This window comes from Petromyzon marinus, chromosome 63 (assembly GCF_048934315.1).
Source record: "Petromyzon marinus isolate PM22_M1 ecotype Great Lakes invasive population chromosome 63, UKy_Petmar_22M1.pri1.0, whole genome shotgun sequence".
Classification (NCBI taxonomy): Eukaryota; Metazoa; Chordata; class Hyperoartia; order Petromyzontiformes; family Petromyzontidae; genus Petromyzon; species Petromyzon marinus.
In genome coordinates this window covers 9,236,879-9,259,501 of record NC_133729.1, presented here as the reverse complement: position 1 = coordinate 9,259,501, position 22,623 = coordinate 9,236,879, and the positions used below count along the sequence as shown (strand labels likewise).

General features: G+C 53.7%; 1 protein-coding gene across 1 annotated transcript; it reads left to right on the top strand.

Annotated features, from left to right (window-relative positions):
* The first annotated feature begins 5,068 nt into the window (after window positions 1-5,068).
* On the top strand, window positions 5,069-22,601 carry MMP2 (matrix metallopeptidase 2). The gene is made up of 13 exons (XM_032977390.2): window positions 5,069-6,427; window positions 6,788-7,020; window positions 8,111-8,259; window positions 9,894-10,022; window positions 10,318-10,491; window positions 11,282-11,455; window positions 12,603-12,776; window positions 13,616-13,771; window positions 14,615-14,777; window positions 15,039-15,175; window positions 15,639-15,798; window positions 16,545-16,648; window positions 18,139-22,601. The coding sequence occupies exons 1-13, from the start codon at window positions 6,158-6,160 to the stop codon at window positions 18,240-18,242; spliced, it is 2,127 nt and encodes a 708-aa protein (XP_032833281.1). The 5' UTR covers window positions 5,069-6,157; the 3' UTR covers window positions 18,243-22,601.
* Window positions 22,602-22,623: the final 22 nt, after the last annotated feature.

Below are 22,623 nucleotides of genomic sequence, written 5' to 3'. Positions count from 1 at the left end.
TGTGCAAGAAGCAGAGATCAGAGAAATCCTGTATCGAGTGTTTTGATGTGTGTATGTATGTATGTACACAGCCACCCCTGCTAGATTGGAGGTACGGGGGTTGGACAACAAACTAAACACAACGTAGTTCTTAAGAAAGTAGTTTTCAATCTCGACTTCAAAGTGCATATCTCCAGTGGCTTTATAATATGGGAAGGAAGAGCGTTCCAGACGGCCGCAGAAGTGCATCTGGAGAGTGTTGCGTGATGCGGTGACCGTCTTTGTTCGACGGTTCACCATAACCATGAAGTAGCTTCTGTACTTGGGATCAGTCAACCAGTTGGCACTTCTGCAATTCACGAAGCCCTCGCCTGTCCACCTTTACTTGACACTCTGGTCCATGCCGGCTCGGCGATGGTACTGCGGTCATTCGGGGTTGCGCCACCGCTCCCCCGACAGTGATGCGGCTCCCAACAGAAGACCTCGTTTGTGCGAGCTAACGAGGGCATCCCGTGTGCCATCACCGTGGTCAGGACGTTGTTTACAGCGGTCAGAGGCACATGCTGTGTTCTGCATTTCACACAGGACGCTGCGGAAGCCGCCCGTTGGTGGTTTGTGTGCTCATAGCTCCACGTTGACAAATGGCCAGTCCTCACCACAGTGACCACCAACTTGGCCACTCTCTCATTGCCGGGAGGTGAGACTCCTTCCTGGGCTGTGGCGCATGCCAGCATGATTGCCATGTTTTTTCCGCCAACTCCTGTGAAATCAACAATGATTTGCGTCCTTTTGGAGAGGGTCGCTCCCGTCACAGGAACGTGGAATTTCCACCCCTGACTCAGACGAGTCACCACCTCAATGCTCATTTGAGCAGGACGTCACTTAGACTTTTGACGCGTCCTGAAAGGGACTACACTGTTATTGTATTTACTGTTGTTGTTGCTGTTGTTTACCCAGGAAAGGCTTGCTGAGCCTCGTGACTTTTTCCACGAGGGTCCTGCCAAGTATTGTTTTTTTGCAGGAAGGCAGGGGCCGGCAACTTGCGGCTCAGTGGGCTTTGCCTGGTAAGATAAAAATAATGTCGTTTGACTTGTTTATTTTTAAGTGATTTGCTTAACTTTCCTATACTTTGCACTCCTGTTGTGTTTTTGTATTGTTGTTGTAACGTTATTACCTACCCCTACTGGACATCTTTCATAAATAACTTTATAGCTCATCGGATTCTTCCAGTAAACACATTCTGATTCTGTATTCGCATGCATTGGAGTTCTTGAAATATGTTTTTTCTATCGAATTCGAAAAAAATGGCTCTTTGGGTTGTTTTGGTGGCCGGACCCCTGCAGTAGGGGGTGACGCTAGCACATTTCAACTCCGATGTTGTTGTTGTTGTTGATACGGGAATTAACTTGCGAGTCAACGCAGACGACAGCTTAGTTGAAAACGGAGTAATTGTGTCCCATGCGTGCGTGTCCCGTAGCCACCCAGATGTTCCACCAGGGACAATTATGACAACAACAAGAACCCATAATTGGTTCTCCGAAAGTTGTGGTCTACAATGGGGACGTTTCCTTTGAGTCACTGAGGGGGAGCGCCTGGGGAGGGAGGCTGAGCCAGGAGGGCTTGGCGCGGTCACGGCAGACGTCGCGCTATCAGACGTCGCGTGTTGTTTTTCAGCGAGGAGGAATGTGGGCCTCGTGTGGTGATGCAATTGCACCCCCTGGGATCCAGCGCTTTGACAACACGGGTTGGCGGGTCTCAGGTTTTACTGAATCGCTGTTGATTTTGGGGTCAGGCCGCAGGACTGATGTGACCAGTTCTCACAAGTGTATGTAGCAGTGGACGCTGTGTCTACTGCTGAACTTGGCTGTACTGTGTGCAACGTATGTAGAGCTTCTTCGGCACCGTACGTAGCCAACCGTGCTAATCGGAGGTGCAGAGGAAGGAAATCGAAGGTGCGGATTACTCTTCAGCTTGCCGGTCAGTCATCCGAAATGCTCATGACTGGTGCGTCCAAACGCTTGTACACGTGACGGTTTAATCCAATTGGCTGTTGTCGGGTTGATGGAGGGTTTCACAGATCATTACATAGCCTTCCCCGAAAATCTATTGTAAATCATGATATTGGCTAAGAAAAGCTACGCGTTCAAAAGTGTGGTGTACATTTTTTTGTAATTTATCGCCCAATTCAATCGTGAATGGCGCTGTCGGCGTCGCGTCATCACAAGATGGAGAATCCATTCGGGTCTCTCACGGAGTGGTGCCCGCGGAAGCGGATATTACAGAACTGCATCTGAGAGCCCTTCGTCAAGTGAGCTGTGGTCTGCACAGTCGAGGGCAGCTTAGAGGTCGCAGTGCCGAGTGTCACCCAACCCCCTCCATGATACAGTGCTGCGCCGGTTTCCTCCTCCCATACGACGCCAAATGTTCACAAACCCTCTCCCGTCCCGAGACGTCTCCAAGTTGCAGGGTGTGGGTGTCCCGTTTACCACCGAATCTCGGAACGCGCGAATGGCTCGGCGTGAATTTTATTTAGAGAGGCATAGCGCCGTTGTTTTTAAAGACATTGTGACTCACCGCAGAGAACTGTAGCGGCACGACCGCAATTTATGATAGCTGACGATAAACTGTGCTACACACCCTCTTGCGTGGCCTTGTGGGAGCCTCGGTATGCCTTCCAGAATCAGAATATTTACTTGTACGGGAGGAATCAGTTGAGCTACAAAGCTCTTTTTCACAAATGTCCAATATCACAGATCTCCGACTTGAAGACTTACAGATAAAGTAATTGAATTTTAGTTCATCTTCCGATTCCGTTCAGATGACGCACACATACGTCATCGATAATGACTGGTGCCGTGCGTGTACGTCATTGGAACGGAATCGGAAGAAAACTGATGACGTACACATACATGTACATCATCGGCATGTGAAAGGGTTGAGAAATTAAATTCTTTGTCAAACGTCCTGGCATGGCAGGAGCCTCCTGAAAGCGCCCCTCGGAACTCGGTGAGGCTTTCCTCGGCTAGGCAAACCTTTATCATTGCAGTTTCTTCTCCTTTGTAACGTGAATTGGATATATAACGCGATGAATGTAGTAGAGAACATTTTTTTATAACGCCGATGCGAATTGGATATAACGCGATTGAGCAAACGGAACTACGTCGCGGAGTAGGAATAAGCGGTCGTATGGCTGACTCGGCGTAGCATCGCTCAAGACGGGATGCTGCTGGATGTTTCTAGATGCTACCCACGTGCTTCCGTCATTGTTCGGCCTGCGTACGCATCTCACGTTAATCGCGGACTGTGCTTTACCCTATATTATAATTCATCACAACGCGATTCTTCAATAATGCAGTGTCCTTCAGGAACGCAGCAACGATCGCATTATAGGAGAAAAGACTGCCTCACTGCGCTCCGCCAAGCAGGTGGGCCCCACAGCCCTGCACGTCGCCCCGCCGTCAGCTCCGTCGTCCGTCGCGCCCTCCGTGTTTGCAGTGGAGGAGCTGGCGGCCGGCCTTACTCAGCGGTTGGCATCGAGAAAAGTGCGAATACGCCGATGTGAGCGGTGTGCAGGTTTGCGTGTGTGCGCGTATGTTGAACTTCTTTCGCACCGTACGTAGTCAGCCACGCTAATCGGAAGTGTGGGGCTGGGGGGGGGGAGGAAGGACAACAGCACTAAACACAAAAAGCAGTTCTAAATAAATTATTTTTCAATCTAGATTTTAAAAGTGCACGGGTCTAGTGGCTTCACAATATTGGAAGGGCGTTCCAGAAGGCCGCAGAAGCGTGTCTGAAAGCACGCGACGCGGTGACCTGTCTTTGTTCGATGGCCAGCCATAAGCTGCTGCTGCTGCTGCTGTGAGGGTGACCGGAGTTTGCGTGATCTTTTATGTTCCTTGATGAGATCAGCGAGGTATTGCAGTTCATATGTGGCAAGCGCTTTGTGTTTAATGAGCGCGAACGTGTAATGTGTTCGTTCAGCAACCGCAAACCAATGCAGCTCGGCGAGCACTGGACAGACATGTGCGAGTCTCCCTCCCACCCCCTCCCCCCCACGTGACCTCTAACAACCCACCCCCCCCCCACCCACAGCGTGGGGTCTGTCGTGGCCGTGCCTTGCCCAGGCCCCTCCGTGTGCATCGAGTGATGCAAACAGCCAGCAGAGTATGCATCTGGAGCTGTGCACTGTTAAATCATCGTCAAGATTGAAAAATAATTTATTTTTGTGTCTATTTTGTTGTCCTTCCCCCACACTTTATTATCACGGTTGGCTACGTAGGGCGCGAAAGAAGTTCCTACATGAGTACAAATCGCAGGCGCAAGTGCGTGTGTAGCTTGCGTTTGTTTGCTGGAGCGGTTTGATACATCGCAATAGTTTTAAAAAACCACTCGCGAACCCTGACCGCTGTTGGCCAAAACGTTATCCCCAAAGTGCTGTGAAATCGAGACACTGCGCATGACTCAACTGGGATAATGCTTAGCAGCAGCAGCGGCAACATCACCCTCAACCCCCTTCACCACCACCACCGCCGCGCGTGAAAACATTGGGCAGAGTCCTCCTGACATAAAGAGTCCTGAGATTGGGCGGCTTGGGTCAACAAGCGTCGTCGATCAATGAAATAAATAATATATGCCGGAGCTGTGACGCATTGCCGAGTCTTGAGTGCACGTGCGAGGCTGGTGAAAGAGAGGCGCAGGGGGGTGGTTGTAATCCCACCTCCTCTTAGTTCTGGCCATAGCTATCATCTTGTTGTCGTACAACTGAACCACAACGTCGCATTCTGGTGGTGGTCGAGCCAGACAACCCACGTCAGGAGCACCGGAGTAGTGAATCGTCGCCGTGTAATGCGCCCTTCATATTTTCGTGGATCGGGGCAATGCGCCGTTGTGTCCTGGATGACCACAGTCGGGCAGTGGCGTAGAGTGACTGGCGTGGGCCTTGCTGGAATTAAGTGGTGGGGTGTTGGGGTGGGCTTTCTCCCCTCTCTCAATTTCCCCCCCCCCCCTCCTCGATCCATAGCCCAGCGCCTGGGCCCCTCCAGGACGAAGACCCCCCCCCCGGGTGCAGTTGCAATGCCTGGGCGCTGGGTAGCTGCTGTGTCCACTGCCATGGGTAGGGGTCGGTAACCTTTCAAAGCAGAAGAGCAGCTATTTTATTTTAATTTTTTGTCTGACCAGAATGGTTTGAAAGCCGCATCGCACGCGGAGCTTCTCGTTCACGTGCACAAGCATAGCCGGCGGTATTTGGCAAAAACAATCGAATGATGGCAAACAAATTCTGACAATAATAAACTAAATAGGCGATGTAATAAACCGCGTTTATTTCCCCTCAGATATTCTTGAACGACACCGTTTGGCCGATGCACATTTTGTCATCACCAGGACATTCCGTAGTCGCCCATTTCCTGCCATGTTTAGTCGATTATCTTTTTACGTTCAATTACGTTGTTTCGTATTTATATAAAAAAAACGCTGGCTGCAAGGGACAAGCCAAAGAGCCACGAGGGGTAAGCCAAAGAGCCTCCACTCGCGACTCCAGAGCCACAGGTTGCTTACCCCTGGCCATTATCAACATCTCCAAATAGCACGGTTGATTACATACGCTGCAAAAGTACTTCAACGTACATTTGATATATTTTTTTATCATCTTCCTTCCTCATTCTCCTCGTCTTCGCCTTATCATCATCATCATGATCTCCTCCTGGCTCACTCCTCAAATTACCAAAACAATGGAAGGGCCCTCTCTCCCCCGGAGGGCAGTAGGGGGGGACGCGATGTCCAACCGTTGCACTCGGGGGCTCGCTCGTGTGCAATTTCCTCACCGCCTGCCCTGTGCCTCCCTCTTCCACCTCCTCCTTCTACTCCTTCGTCCCCCTCTCCTCCGTTCACGGTTCCCCCCCCCACCGCAAGCCAGCAGCCAGCCGCTCTCCCTCCTCCCGTTTCCTGTTCCGCCAGCGAGCGCCAGGGGTTATAAGCGTCTCTCGACGCGCGCATCGCGAGCAGGGACTGCGCGCCTCGTTCGCTCGCAGTGACCCCCGAGCTCCAGGTCGCATTGAAAAAAAAACAAATCTTAAATCCTTCTGGATTTGAAGTTCTTAAATCCTTGTTTTCGCTAGCCCCGTTTGATCTCTCCCGAGTTTTCTTTGTCTCAAGACCGCGCGGGGTTTGTTTTGTTGCGATGTCGTCCCACCGTGGGCTTGGTGTGCGACTGCCGCCGCTGCTGCTGCTGCTGCTGGCGCTCCTGCCGCTGGCGCCGAGTGCCCCCTTGGCCCCGGAGAGCGGCGGCGGGGAGCAGACGGGCGATGCCGGCGGCGCGGAACCCCAGGACTACGGGCAGCCCGGACAGCACGACGTTGGCGGGAGAGCGGGCGACGGGGAAGACGCCCCCCTCGCCTCCTCCCTGCAAGAGAAGAGCGAGGAGCAAATGCGCAACCTAAGGATGGCCATGGTGCGTTTGCCTGCCCACACGTTCACACGTCTCTCGTCCCATTCCCAGATCGCACTTTTAAATCTCGATTGAAAACTCTTTCTTGAAAACTGCTTTATTGTGTTCAGTTTGTTTTCCTTTCCCCCACACCTCTGAGCACAGTTGGCCAAGTACAGTGCAAAAGAAGTCCATCGTACGTACACATACTGTGCATACGTTCCAAAATCTCACTCTGCTACTTTCCCATTTCCAGCTCCTCCACCTCTGCTTACCTCGCAGCTGCAGTATCACCGCCTCGACCAAACCCAATCATCCTCCTCCTCATCCGACCATCAACCCCGTTCCCCTCTCCCTCCCTGTCTTTCTCTCGCACGTGCGCAGAAATACCTGAAGAACCTGGGCTACACGGAGACGCGGAACGACTCCAGCAGCATGGTGCAGCTGCCCTCCTCCATCCGCAAGATGCAGCGCTTCTTCCGCCTGGCGGAGACCGGCGAGCTGGACGCCGCCACGGTGGCCGTCATGAAGAAGCCGCGGTGCGGGGTGCCCGACGTGGCCGCCTACAACCTGTTCCCTCGCAAGGAGAAGTGGGACCAAGAGCAGCTCACCTACAGGTGGGCCCCGCGAAAACCGGGCCCCGGCGCGGCGCAGTCGGGGTGGCGGCGGCGCCGGCTGGGCCGCGCCCGGCCGTGCTGCGCCCGTGGCCTTTTTTGCGGCGACGCGGCCCGGCGGCGATGCCTCTGATGTTTCGTGGTTCGAATCGGAGCGGCAGCCCTGGTTATTACCGCGGGCGTAGTCACCGTAATGGTAGTAGTAATAACGATACTACTACGCGCCGTTTGATTCTCTCACAGAGGACGTTAAAGTTCCCACGATCGTAGTTTTTGTTGGGTTAGATCATGTAACTGTAAATGTGTCGTTACACCCACCACCCGATACAGCCAATTAGTAAGGTTCGTCACGTAAACAAAACCGGAGAGTAAACCCACAACATTTACAATTTGAGTACGACGTTTATATTTACGCGATCTTTTATATTTACAAAATCTAACCCAATTAAAACTTTTATTATGAAATAAAAGTGGTCACGAAAGCCGATGTATTAAAGTTCCTCTGATGTCATTCGTAATTATTTCAGTCGATGTTAGCCACTGAGGTCATGACGGATTTATTTTTTACTTCGTGTTAAACTAAACTATAAACAATTTTTTATTTATCAAAGTAAGGCTCACTACTGAGCAACGTAGCTCTTTTTCAGAAGCATCCTGGCTATCACAAATGATAGCCCAAGGGGAAGTGGCTTATCATCATCACGTGGAAATTCATAGCGGAAAAATACTCTAAACGTGTGACGTTGATTCTAAATGTGGAGAGAAAAACCGGAGGACCCGGGGAAAAATGTACACAACCACGGAGAGAGAGACACGCAAACTCCATATACACAGGCGTCAGGGTCGGGATAGAACCCACGACCTCCTGTATACCAGGCGAGGTAGTCAACATCTCACCACCGTGGCGCTCTATGCCCCTGTACTGTAAATAGTAATTTCCTCCGCGCAAAGACAGAGCAGACAATTCGGCATCATCGCGGACAATTTTTCTTTACCGCGGACAAAACTCGTCGTGACCGAAGGGCTGAATGACGACCGGGGTGGTGGCGGCGGCGGCGGCGGTGCCGCTTGGCCACGTTTGCGTGCGTGGCAGGATCCTGAACTACACGCCCGACCTGGACACGCGCCTCGTGGACGACGCGTTCGCACGCGCGCTGGCGCTCTGGAGCGCCGTGACGCCGCTCACCTTCCAGCGGCTTTACGACGGCGAGGCCGACATCATGATCATGTTCGGCCGTGGAGGTGAGACACCCCCCCTCCTCCTCCTCCCGCCCCACCCCTCACTACTGCCACCACCCCCCACTATCTCCCCCTCCCCTCCACTAGTGAAGCCTAACTGAAGTAGCACCTAACCCTAACTAAGGGAGGGCCCTAACATAACAAATGTAGAAACTAACCGTAACCAATGTAGAGCGTAACCCAAACTAATGTAGCACCTAACTCTGACCAACGTAGCGCCTCACCCTAACCAATGCAGCACCTAACCCTTACCAACGTAGCACCTAACCCTAACCAACGTAGCACCTAACCTTAACCAACGTAGCGTAACTAACCAACATAGCACCTAACCCTAACCAATGCAGCACCTATCCCTAACCAACGCAGCACCTAACGATAACCAACGCAGCACCTAACCATAACCAACGTAGCACCTAACCATAACCAACGTAGCACCTAACGATAACCAACGCAGCACCTAACCCTAACCAACGTAGCACCTAACCCTAACCAACGCAGCACCTAACGATAACCAACGCAGCACCTAACCCTAACCAACGCAGCACCTAACCCCAACCAACGCAGCACCTAACCCTAACCAATGTAGCACCAAACCCTAACGCAGCACCTAACCCTAACCAACGCAGCACCTAACCCTAACCAACGCAGCACCTAACCCTAACCCTAACGCAGCACCTAACCCTAACCAACGCAGCACCTAACCCTAACCCTAACGCAGCACCTAACCCTAACCCTAACGCAGCACCTAACCCTAACCAACGCAGCACCTAACCCTAACCCTAACGCAGCACCTAACCCTAACGCAGCACCTAACCCTAACCAACGCAGCACCTAACCCTAACCAACGCAGCACCTAACCCTAACCCTAACGCAGCACCTAACCCTAACGCAGCACCTAACCTTAACTAACGCAGCACCTAACCCTAACCCTAACGCAGCACCTAACCCTAACGCAGCACCTAACCCTAACGCAGCACCTAACCCTAACCAACGTAGCACCTAACCCTAACCAACGCAGCACCTAACCCTAACCCTAACGCAGCACCTAACCCTAACCCTAACGCAGCACCTAACCCTAAGCCTAACGCAGCACCTAACCCTAACCCTAACGCAGCACCTAACCCTAACCTTAATGGGTGTTCGAATGATTAGGAGGCAATGAATGTTCACCGATGGGAACAAAATATCTATCAGATATCGTTTTGTCCTTTCCTCTATTGCGCTCTTTGTGTTCATGGCGGGAGTCAACAGCTCTTAGGTTCACCTCCGATTAGTGCGGTTGGCTATGTACGGTGCGCAATAAGTTATACATGCATATATGTACATAAGTTGAACTTCTTTTGCACCGTACGTAGCCAACCGTGCTGATAGGGGGTGTGGGAGGGGGGAGTACAATACAAAAAGCAGTTCCCATGAAATTAGTTTTCAATCTAAATGATTTAAAAGTGCACAGCTCCAGTGGCTTCCTGATATTGGAAGGAAGAATGCTCCAGATGGCCGCAGAAAAGCATCTGAAAGTGCACGATGCGGTCACCATCTTTATCTCATGGCCAGTCAAAGGCCCCTGCGAGGATGACCGGCGTTCGCGTGGTGATGGTTCATGCTCCTTGACGTGCGGGCGTGCATGCGCGTCTCAGAGCACGGCGACGGCTACCCGTTTGACGGCAAGGACGGGCTGCTGGCACACGCCTTCCCTCCACGCAGCGGCGAGGGGGGAGACTCGCACTTCGACGACGACGAGGAGTGGTCGCTCGGGGAGGGCAAAGGTAAAACAACGGCGTGGCGAGTGTTCCCGCACCCACGGCGCAGCCGTCGCCGTCGCCCAGCGGCAGGTGGCCCCCACGGCTGGGGCCACCCGGGGTGGCCGCACGCGCGGCGCCGGTGGTGGTGGCACATCTCGAACCGCCGTGCCGCACATTTTTTGTGACATCGCTGCCAGTGCTGCTGTGGCTACTGCCGCTGCTGCGGTGGCGGTGGCGGTGGTGCGTATTGTCGCCGGTGGTTGGTGGCGGCGGTGGTGGTGGTATTGTAACGTCGATGATGCCATCGGTGGGCGAGCAGTGATCAAGACGCGCTTCGGGAACGCCGAGGGAGCCACGTGCCACTTCCCGTTCCTCTTCGAGGGCGTGGAGTACACCGGCTGCACCGCCAAGGGACGCAAGGATGGGATGCTGTGGTGCTCCACCACCGCCGACTTCGACACCGACGCCAAGTACGGCTTTTGCCCCTCTGAAAGTGAGTGCCACGCGCCCTCTCGTTCACTCCCTCACTCACCCGCTCGCTCGCTCGCTCGCTCGATCACCCGCTCACCCATCCTGGAGTCTCGTCATCCCCCGTTGCCGTGGAGGTTTTTTTGCGACCAGTGGCTGCCCCGGTTAAAAGTGCCGGGTGTCTGAACCCCCCGCTGTCCGCTTCACTCGCAGTGGCCGTGAAATATCTCACGACGCTATTCTGAACGGAGCAGGCCACGTGTTGTGTGTTCACATTTGCTAAATTTACAAAAAACGGCAACGCAAATCTCACAATCGAGTAAAACCACGAAGCGACATCGCACGCCGACCGTGGAACTATCGCCGCCGACAATACTCGTGCGTGAAACGTAGCCACCTTCATGCTAGCCTTGCGTGATGAAAATTGCACATTTACCAATGGTACTTAAGCATTATTATGATTAACTTCACCGCTCCTCCTAACCTACCAGGTACTCTCATCTGTGTAAGACACTTTGTACGTACGTATGTTGATCTTCTTTCGCGCCGTACATAGCCAACCGTGCTAATCGGAGGTACGGCGGGGTGAATGACCACAAACTAAACACAATGACGAGCAGTTCTAAGGAAACGAGATTTCGATTTAGAAAACGAGTTTTCAATTAATATAACAATGGATTGCACAACGCATTGACAAGCGTGGAGAAGTACAATGCTAGTCAAAAATAAATAGCCTTGCGCATGCAGGCCCCCACTGTGCGCGCTCCACCGCCCCGCTCGTTTGCCCACCCGTGCGGCCGCCGGCACCCCCCCAGGCCTCATGACGTTCGGCGGCAACGGCGGCGGCAAGCCGTGCAAGTTCCCCTTCGTGTTCCTGGGCGAGACGTACGACTCGTGCACCGCCACCGGGCGCAAGGATGGCTACCGCTGGTGCTCCACCACGGAGGACTACGACCGCGACAAGCTCTACGGCTTCTGCCCCTCCGACGGTGACAGGGGAGGCTGGGGCCAGTGGGGTGGTGGGCACATCGCCGCAGCGTCCGGCAGGAGTCGCGCCCACTCTGGGCCCTCGCGGAAACGCGGCGGTCTTTCCCGCCGGCCGGCTATTTGCCTGTGCCACTGGCACGTTATCCGAGCCGCGCGTCAAGACTTCGTTCGCATGGCACGGTGAAGCCAGGGACGTCGTCTCTGTGAGTGTCGAGGTTGTGAAGGAGGTTCGATAGCCTCTGCGGAGGCTCGGCGGCGATCGGCGAGAGTTGGCTGCGAATCGGCGGCGCGGGAGTCGTTTGATCGTGCGATCGACGGTCCGGCCGTGGCGATCGCTGTCACGCTGTGGACTGTGAAGGCCGCGTTGCAGTGTGGATGGTCTTCTTGCGGCGCCGAGTGCGCAGCCAAACCGCACTACGCCGGCCTCACGAGACGTCCGAGGTGCCTCCCTGCACGCTGAGGAGCTCGGATGTGCCAGTGGCCAAGGGGGGTATGTAGGAGGTCGTGGTGGTATACAGGAGATCATTGGTTTGATCCCGACCCTGATGCCTACTGTATTTTTGGAGTGTGCGTGTCTCTCTCTCACCATGCGGTCGCGTGGATTATTCTCCGAGTAATTGGCTATTATATAAATGTCCACGTGATGATGAAAAGCCACATCGTTGAGCTATAATTTGTGGCCAAGTCGCTTCTGAAAAAGAGCTGTATAGCCCAGTGGGCCTTACCTGGAAAAAGAAAGAACTTTTTAAACTTTTTTAGAAATACATTCCACTTGAGTACCAGGAATTGTACTATCTTAGGCGATACAAATGTTTTTTGACCAAACTAGTCGCTGGGAGACCGACCGAGTGGTTGGGGCACTGCACCCTCTCCGACCCAGCAGATGCCACGGCAATTGCTCGATCCGGGATTTTCAGAATCTTTATTTAGACTTGCAGAAGGAGGACTCCGATGAGCTATGAAGTTCTTTGCTGACTGACGTCCAGTACCGGGGCGGGGCAGTGAGTTTACAACAGCATGAGGGAAGCATTTGTTTTCGCGGCAGATTTTTTGTTTCAAGAAGTGAAATAATATTCACGAGCGCGATGTCATGCGTGGGCCGTGGGTTGGTGCCACCCCCCGCCCCCTCCCACTCGTTCCCGTCCGCAGCCATGGCGACGTCGGGCGGCAATGCGGAGGGCGCGCCGTGCGTCTTCCCCTTCGTGTTTCTGGACGACTCGTACGACGCCTGCACGCAGAACGGCCGCAAGGACGGGAAGTCCTGGTGCGCCACCACCTCCAGCTTCGACGACGACAAGAAGTGGGGCTTCTGTCCCGATGCCGGTGACCTCCCCCACTCTCCCCTCCCCCGCCCCCCCTCGTGCACACTTTGCGCGCCTCCGTCCGGCGGCGGGGTGAACACCACTTCGAGGCGAAATGAAATGAGCGAATAAAGATGTCCATGTTGAGGTGAACATCGGTGGCACGCCCAGCTGAACATTTCCGAGGGGAGCAATTTGTTCGAAAAAGTCAGACGGGGCGCCACGGTAGCTAGGAGATGTTAACTACCTCGCCTGGTATGCAGAACATCATGGGTTCGATCTCGACCCTGACGCCTACTATATATTTGGAGTTTGCATGTCTCTCTTTCTCTGCCTGTGGTCACATGGAGTTTTCTCCGAGTCCTCCGAGTTTTTCCCTTCACATTTAAAATCGACATCACGCGTTTCAAATATTTGGCTGCTGCTATCAATTTCTAGGTGATGATAAACCACTACTTCGTTGAGCTATCATTGGTGGTAGCCAGGTCTCTTCTGACAAAGAGCGCTCACTGGGCCTTACCACAGGGAGAAAGAGAGACACGCAAACTCCAAATATACAACGGGCGTCAGGGTCGGGATTAAACCCACAGAGCTGCTGTATTCCACGTGAGGTCGTTAACATCTCACCACCATGGGTCCTCAGAAGCAAAGTCTGGTGGGGGGGAGGGGGAGACACCTGTCAGAAAGAGGTTGGGCATGGCAAACAAATGAAGCCCGAGTCGTTAAGTTCTTCTGCTCGCCCCGCTGAGAACTCGAGGGGACCGGCACGAGTGGTCATCCGCACGATTGGCCCGGCCGGCGAGCTCCCTGACCGTGCGTCGTGACCCCTCCCATTCCCCCCCTCCCCACCACCGTGCCCAGGCTACAGCCTCTACCTGGTGGCGGCGCACGAGTTTGGCCACGCGCTGGGCCTGGAGCACTCGCAAGAGGAGGAGGCTCTCATGTTCCCCACCTACAAGTTCACGCGCGACAACCCGCTCACCCCTGACGACATCGCCGGCATCCAGTACCTCTACGGTGAGCGGGCGGGCAGACGGGCGGGCAGACGGGCGGGTGGGTTTGGTGGGTGGGAGTGCAGGTGGGTGGGTGAGTGGGTGGATAGATGGGTTTGTGGCTGGGAGGGTGCCTGTCGCTGGGGAAGGGATGGGCACTGCGCAGGGGACTGCTTGCTACCCGCGTCAGGTTAGCACCTCTGATTAGCATGGTTGACTATGCACTTTTTGGCACTGGCACATCGAGAGCCGAGCCAGCGCGGGGCCCTAACGGTGCAGGTGGTTTTTCCACCGGTTAGTTGAGGCCGTGCCGAGCCGGGACCAAATTGTGATGCGCTGCTGCTGGTCTCTGACAGACATTCGTGTCTGGCTTGTCGCCAAGCAGGGCCAGGGTCGAGGCTACTGACACGTTCAACGCGTGTATTTTCAGTCATTACACTGAGGACACAGCATTCCCTGGTGGTCCACTGGTTAGGATTTGGCGCTCTCATCTCCGCTGCCTGGGTTTCGCACCTCCGATTAGCACGGTTGGCTACGCACAGTGCGAAAGAAGTTTACCATACATCACGTGTCGTCTTCACTGCGTGTGACGCCGCTCGGCATGTGCAGTGGAAAAACAATGCTGGCGCCCCCTGAGCCGCGCTAGGGCTGGTTCGGCACAGCTGGTTTGGATAAGAGGGCCCGCAGGGGCATTTGGATGCTCCATTAATCCAGATCAGCAGTGGTGTCGATGGTAATGATGTTGATTATGGTTGTTATGATAGTGGTGAAGGTGGTCCTGGTGATGCTGATGGTGGTAACGACGGTGATGTCAGTGGTGGTGACGCCCCCCCTACCTCCCATTCCCTCCCCTTCCCCGTTGGTGCAGGTGAGGGGAAGGGCGGGAAGCCCTCTCAGCCCACCAAGGCCCCAGTTGCCCCACCGACTCAGGCTCCCGACACGGGGCCCAAGTACGAGGTGTGTAAGGACGTCAAGGTGAAATTCGACGCCATCGCCCAGATCAACGGGCAGGTCTACTTCTTCAAGAACAAGTGAGTACAACCCCTTTGGCCAGCGCTGGTCGGAAATACCAATTTCCAAGCGTGTGTGTACCGCGTGTTGAACTTCTTTCGCACCGTACGTAGCCAACCGTGCTAATCAGAGGTGCGGGGAAGGACAACCAACGCCGTGAAGTGGGAGGAGCGGGTTTAATGAGCGATGGGAGAGTCTGTGCACGCCACACACACGCACTGCGGGGGTGGGGGGGACACCTTCATCACCTCCTCCTCCTGGTGCGCCCGCCCCTGTTGCAGGATGCACATGCGCGTGACGCACCCAGGCTCGCGGGCGGGCCGTCCCCGCTGGAACACCGATGTGTGGGAGGGCCTCCCCGAGAGGGTTGAGGCCGCGTACACCGAACCCAGCAGCAACCACACTGTGTTCTTCTCCGGTGAGCACCCCCCCCCCAACGCGATCGAACCGCCGCTTTGCTGCCAGGGTTAGCAAATCTCGCAGCTCACGTCGGTTAATACTGAACGAAAACTACAAACTATTTTTATTTTACCGGTTAAGGCCCACTAAGAACCAGCGCTTTAGGGGCCTAGGCCCGACTTTGAGCGGCTTGCTTACTCCCGCGGTCATGTTACGATGTGTAAGCGATAAAACTAAACCATAAAAAATGTTTTATTTTACCAGGTAAGGGCCCACTGAGCGATTGTAGCTCTTTTTCAGAAGCGGCCTGCCTATAACTAATGATAGCTCAACGAAAGCGGCTTATCGCTTGGAGATTTATAGCAGCCAAAATGCTCTAAACGCGTGACTGTTATTCGGCCGGATAGCTGCGAAGCTGTGCTCACCCATGTCTCCCCCCACCCCCGCCCTCACCCGCCTCTGACCTCGTCCTCACCCACCAGGCACCAAGTATTGGGCGTACGCGGGTGGCAAGCTGCTGCCGGGCTACCCCAAGAGCGTGACGCGCCTGGGCCTGCCCGCGGAGCTGCCGGGCCTGGACGCGGCGTTCTACTGGTCGCACAACAAGAAGACGTACCTCTTCGCCGGGGACAAGTACTGGAGGTGAGCGCCGAGATGATGACGATGATGAACCGTGCCAACGTGCCGTGAAGTTGTGCCGAGCGACGCGTTGGAATAAGGTGGCGCGTGGCTCATAGCTATTTTAGAAAATAAAACTAAACTTTTTTTTTTTACCAAGTGGCAAGGTCCACTGAGCTGTACAGATTTTTTTCAGAAGCGACCTGGCCATCACACATTGATAGCTCAATGGAGTGGATTTGTCGCGTGGAATTTTATAGCAGTAGCCAAATGCTCTTAACGCGTGACATTGTTTCTAAATGTGGAGAGAAAAACAGGAGGAACCGGAGAAAAATCCATGCAACCACGGGGAGAGAGAGCATGAGAACATGCAAACTCCACGTACAGGCATCAGGGTCGGGATCAAACCCACGAACTGCTGTATTTGACAATTAATTCGAATTCATCTGTTAGATTGGGCCTATATATTACATTTTGGACGATCCAATCGTTATTTTCCGAGCCGATTTTGGAAAATCAGAAGTAATGTCACTGATATTTTAGTGACGTCATATCCGGTTTTTCCCCCGCCCCCCCACCACCAGAAATCGCCCCACAATGTACATTATTAGTGCTTGGCGTGTAAATAATGCAAAATATTACAAGAGCAGAGAATCTGGACAAAATATCGGAAATGCTCCCGGAAAATCCAATGATATGAATCACAAAACGAATATTCCAGCGGTGGGAGAGTCACGTGTTCATGTGTGGGGGGACGTTGTTGTGCTCAGATACAACGAGCACAAGAAGAAGATGGATGCAGACTACCCCAAGCTGATCGGCGACTACTGGAACGGCGTGCCGGACAGCGTCGACGCCACCTTAGCACACGGTGGTGAGTCCCGACGGCGGGATGCCAGGACGGACACTTTTGGGGTCACTCGGGATCACTGGGGGTCATTCGGGGTCACCCTCTGGTCAATCGGCGTCGCTCAGGGTCACTCGAATTATTCCACGTCATTCGGAGTCACTCGGGCTCATGTGCGCTATTCCGGGTCATTCAGTGTCATTTGGATTATTCAGGGGAAATTCAAAGTCACTCAAGGTCACTCGGGGTCATTCATAGTCAACTGGGTCACTGTATATGAGTCTACGTGAGTCTATGGGTCTCTTTGTGAGTCTATGGGTCTCTATGTGAGTCTGTGGGTCTCTATGTGAGTCTGTGGGTCTCTATGTGAGTCTGTGGGTTTCTATGTGAGTCTGTGGGTTTCTATTTGAGTCTGTGGGTCTCTATGTTAGTCTGTGGGTTTCTATGTGAGTCTGTGGGTTTCTATATGTTTGTGAGTCTCATGGATCTCTCGGTCCGCGGGTCTCTATGAGTTTGCGGGTCGGTATTTATGTCAATGGGTCTATGAGTCGGTGCTTCTCTACGTGAGTCAAAATATCTCTATGTGAGAAAAGCAGTGATGATGAAGCTATTACTATTATTTACTCCTATTTTTATTTCACCAGATAAGGCCCACTGAGCTGTATAGCTCTTTTTCAGAAACAACCTGGTCACAAATTATGTATATCAGAAAAATACTCTCAATGTGTGACGTTGATTCTAAAAGTGGAGGGAAAAACCGGAGGACCCGGAGAAAAATCCACGTGACCACGGGAAGAACACGCAAACTCCAAACATACAGCAGGCGTCAGGGTCGGGATCGAACCCACGACCTCCTGTATACCAGGCGAGGCAGTCAACATCTCCTCGCCACCACGGCACATTGAGATGTTACCGTGTCAGCACGTTGCAGTTTCTCATTGAATCCACCTGCAAACGTTATCGCCCGAGATTGTAACACTCGAGGCGGACTCTGTTGTCTCCACCGGGAGGATCTTGAGGAGGGCGAACGAGCGTTTTGGATACCGATCCTGGGTTTGGATGGGGAGCCTGTGGAGCGAGCAGGGCGACGGAGCCTCGTTCAGCGGGCGCGTGCGAGGAGGCGCCTGGCTGCGGCGTTTTGGAATAGTCCGGAACCGCGGGGTTATTTTGCTGCTGTGGATTTCAACGTGATGATAATGACAAGCCACTTCGCTGAGCTGTCATTTGTGACCAGGTAGCTTCTGAAAAAAAAGCTAATGGCTCGGTGGGTCTTACCTGGTGATAAAAATATCCAAATAAATCAAAACTTTTTTTATAAGTGTTTTTTTTTTTACCTTTCCTATACTTTGCACTCCTGTCGTGTTTGTCTTTGTGTTGTTTGTTGTCGTAACGTTCTGACCTGCCCCGACTGGACATCTGTGAAAAAGAGCTTCATAGCTCATCAGATTCTTCATACAGATTCTGATAATGCTGGGGACTGTAACCCCTTTGCCCCCCCCCCCCCTCCTCTCCTGCAGGTGCCGTCTACTTCTTCAAGGACTTCTACTACCAGAAGTACATGGACCGCAACCTGAGACTGAACAAGGTCGGGGTCAGCCTCAAGGACTGGCTGGGATGCTGATGAGCCCAGCGAGAGGCGGGTCCTTTCCGCCGGCTCTCGTGCCCTTGCAGCACTTGTGGGCCCCCTTCCATGGGAGCCTCTGTGGGTCCGTGACATCTGTGGGTCCGTGACGTCTGTGGGTCCGTGTGACGTCTGTGGGTCCGTGTGACGTCTGTGGGTCCGTGTGACATCTGTGGGTCCGTGACGTCTGTGGGTCCGTGTGACGTCTGTGGGTCCGTGTGACGTCTGTGGGTCCGTGTGACGTCTGTGGGTCCGTGTGACGTCTGTGGGTCCGTGACGTCTGCACGCCGCTTGACTGCCATTCTCCCGACTGCTCTGCGTGCGTGTCAGGTGCTGCCTGCGCTACCACTGACAGCAGTGCCTCATTGTCGAGAGGCTCATGCGTCCCCCTCTTTCCGGGACACTGCTGTGTTGTACAATATGAGGTAAAGACTAAACTATTTTTTATTTTACTAAGGAAGCCCCACTGAGCTATGTAGCTCTTTTTTTCCGAAGTGACCTGGCCACCAATGACAGCTCAACGAAGTGGCTCATCATCACGTGGACATTTATAGCAGCAGCCAAATACTCTAAACGCGTGGTGATGTTGATTCTAAATGTGGGGGAGGGGGGGGGGGAACCGGAGAATCCGGAGACAAATCCACACCACCACGGGGAGAGAGAGAGAGAGACCTGAAAACTCCAAATATACAGGCGTCAAGGGTTGGGATTGAACCCACGAGCCCACTGCATGCCAGGCGAGGTATTTCACATCTAGGAAAGCCTCACTTGAGTCTCAAGGCCTCGTTTATCAGCAGGGTTCCTGCCGAGTCTCGCCGTAGGGGCCAATGTTGCCGCACGTTTTTTATTCTTCCCCAAAGCGTGCGGCATCTTTAAAATTCGCGCCGCCGGCGTCCTCGCGGGCCGACGATGTCGTTACGACGCGTATCGCCGTGACGCGCATCGCGTCACGGTGGACGATCGACGTCATCCGTGACGTGAGCGGCGCGTAAGTGTTTCATACGGTTTACACGCCCGCAGGATTAACCGGTTTTCTATAGAAAGGACGTTTCAATCTAGATGATTTAAACGTGCATAACTCCCATTGGCTTCCTAATATCAGAAGAGCGTTCCAGACGGCCGCATCGTCAGAATCACCAGTATCATCAACGTCAACATCCCCTACTTCCTCATGCAGGTACCTCCTCAACATGACCATCAACATGACCACAGCCATCACCACCATCATGGATGTATGTTGAACTTCTTTCGCACCGTACGTAGCCAACCGCGCTAATCGGAGGTGCGCGGGGGAAGGACAACAAACTAGACGCACTTAAAATAATGCCAACTGAAGCAAGGCCCCAAGCCACTCTCGTGAATTCTCGCAGCCCACATGCTGCTGCTGCTGCTAGCTTGCACTCGTCCGCGATGTCTTGGCTTGCTTCGAGCCTCGCGCACCCCCCCCTGCTCCTCCTCGTCACCTCTTTCGTTATCCCTGTCAGCATCCTCATCGCCATGCATTCGACCACCACCATCAACAAGAACAAGAACACATCTCTCCCGATGGCCTTGTCAGTGTTGTGAAATACGGTCGAACAACCCCCACGGCACGGGGAGGCCCTCATACTGCACCTGGCATTAGCATGGTTGGCTACGTACGGTGTGAAAGAAGTTCAACATACACGCCTACATCAACCCAACGACTGACGTACAGAACATCGTAGACTTTTTAGGGCAAGTGCTGTTGGCGAGCGCCTATTAAGGCCGACGGAGCATGCAAGGATTGTCGTGTGGCCAGCAAGCGTGCCTGGCACAGCCTTTGTCTCTCCAGCGCTGACGTTGAAGCGCCACAACAGTCGACAACGACACCAACGAGACCGGCATCGTCGGGGTCATCATCGTCATAGTCGTTGTTGGTCTCCTTGTCTAGGCAGTGGTATTGGAAGTGATTTCCCACACCTCCGATTAGGATGGGGTTGGCTACGAAAGAGGAACAAGGTCTGCACAACATCATTTATTTTTAATTTTCTTTTCCACGGCCGACCTCTCGGCCTTCCTCCCTCCTTCCCTTCCGTTTGGCCCCAACTCGACGGGTTAAGCGTTGGGGTTGTTTGCCGTCTCTGCGAGTTCACGCGAACATCCCGTGAAGGTTTTGTTTTGGTCTTCTTGCCCCTGACCCCCTCCCCTCTCCTGTCCCGTCCTCTCTGCTCCCACGACGACGGCGAATTCTTCGAATATCAACAGCGGTCGTGGCTGCCTGTCTGGCGCAACGCGCGAATGTAACTCGTTCCAAAAGCTAACAATAATAATAATGATGATGCATAACGAGCAAATTAAAGTCAGAATTTCCTCGAAACCGTCGATAATTAGAATTACTATGAAATGGCTTTTTAGGTCCCGTAGGAGGATAAACAGTGCCCTTTGGAGATGTCAACAACCACAGGCAGATGAGCTTTCAGAGGTGCTGGGCTGAGCAGGGCTGCCACTGCTGCCCAGCGTTTGTTGTTGAATCTGCGTCCACCACACGTGCGGCTAAAGCGAAACACCTTCGCGTTTATTAGCGCTGTGACTGCGACGCTTTTTAGATTGTGATGTTTTCTTCGTCGTGCATCAGGAGCTACAATGGGGGGGGGCAGGAGGGGGGGTCTGAAGCCACTGTGGTTAAGGGAAACCCCCTAAAAGATCACAAATATGTGCGCTAAGCCGGGGTTCTTCATTGCAAGGGCCCGCAGGCCGCCGGCTTCCCCTGGGTGACCTTTAGTGTGGCCCCCAACAATACACAAGGAGTGAAAAGACTCCCCCAATCATCATCATCGCGCTGCTGTCAAACCCCCACTGGTTTGAAATGTGTAGCGGCCCTCACACTGACGACGTCTTATCGGCGTCAAGTTGGGGGCCCCCATGCCTCTGAAAACGAAGTGGAAGAACACCGCGCTAGGCGGACACCCGCCGTTACGCTTGGACACTGGAGCCCCGTGCGCTTCTTGCTGCAGCAAGGGGACGCCAATGGCGGATGGTTACGCCGTGATTTTGATGCGGTTCTAAAAAAGAATATACACAATAACAACAAAAAACCCCCTCGGAGGACAACGGCCGTCAGTACCGGCGGTGTGACGCGTGGCCTCACAAGGAGAACGTAGAGAAGGGCAACTGTTTGTAGGACGATGGGCCCTTTCGTTTGTGCGCGCTATGGAGAAGGGCCATTGCCCGAAACGTCACCCATTTTTTATAATTGTTTTCCTTTTAAGGCCAACGAGCGTGGGGTTGTTTTGGGTTTTTGTCGTTTGCGCGCTAAGTGTGCGGCCGTAATTTGAATCGTCCCTCCCACCAGGGAACGTTCATAGTCCTACCCCTCACCACCACCACCACCCCCCACCACCACCCCCCACCACCACCACCGCCCCCTACCACCCCCCCCCCACCACCACCACCGCCCCCTACCACCCCCCACCACCCCCACCACCACCACCCCTACCACCCCCCCCACTTATTTGTGGCCCGGTAGCAAGCGATATTTGCTATGGGTTAGGGGGTACAAACAGAAGCAATTGGCTACATAGGTGAGGACGAAAGTTAGGCCCAAAACAGATGGCGTGTAAATGTCCCGCGATGCCCAGAGTGAAACGACACGGAGCGATGGTGAAAGTGTCGCCACTCAAGACTTCCTCCGTATGCGCGACGGAAGATTCATAATTTGTTTGAAGCAAAACGTAAAAAAAATGTCTGTGCAGATATTTTGGAGAGTAAGCCACAATGTTCCCGAATATTGATGTTGGGGAACTAATATTGATTGAACGCGAGTGAACATTCGGGAGATGTCACACGGAGGGGTTACGCTTTGGGCAGTGCAGGACCTCCCATTGTTGTACTGCACTACTATGTTCCCACGGTCCCCCTGCCTACACCGACCTCCACTGACGAGCGAGGTGAAGTATGGTCAAATAACCCCCCCCCCCCCCCCGCTGACCCGCCCGGTGTGGCTGGAGTCATGGCAGTACTGTACGTGTACACGCAATGTGAACCGGTAAAGGCGCAGCCCTGCAGTTGCTCTCTCTCACGCCACTGCTGGTGGATGGGCCTCCCGTGATCGCCAACTCGAGATGGCACTCGGTCTTTACTACTCTGCGCTGACCACGCGTGTTGGAAGAGGTGGGTGGGGGGGAGTCATCCAGCAGTGGATTGACAAAAGGGGCGCTCCCATAGAAGCAGTGGTTACACTTAGCCGTGCTGCTCCGATCTCTGCCCTGCCACAGAAACCTCTACCCCCCCTCTCCCCCTCCCCTCGATTCGTTCCGGAGTTTTTAAAAAAATATATTTCTGCTCGTTAAGCCCGGCTTGCTGGTAAAAAAAAACAAATAAAAACACCAACTATTGGAATGCACCGCGTCCGTCCGCTCGC

What these genes read in the sequence shown, in the direction of transcription:
- MMP2 (XM_032977390.2), top strand. Translation starts at nt 6,158, where the DNA reads ATGTCGTCCCACCGTGGGCTTGGTGTGCGACTGCCGCCGCTGCTGCTG. An exon ending in CAAGAGCAGCTCACCTACAG is followed by an intron (nt 7,021 to 8,110) that starts GTGGGCCCCGCG and finishes CGTGCGTGGCAG; the next exon opens with GATCCTGAACTACACGCCCG. An exon ending in CGCCACCTTAGCACACGGTG is followed by an intron (nt 16,649 to 18,138) that starts GTGAGTCCCGAC and finishes CCTCTCCTGCAG; the next exon opens with GTGCCGTCTACTTCTTCAAG.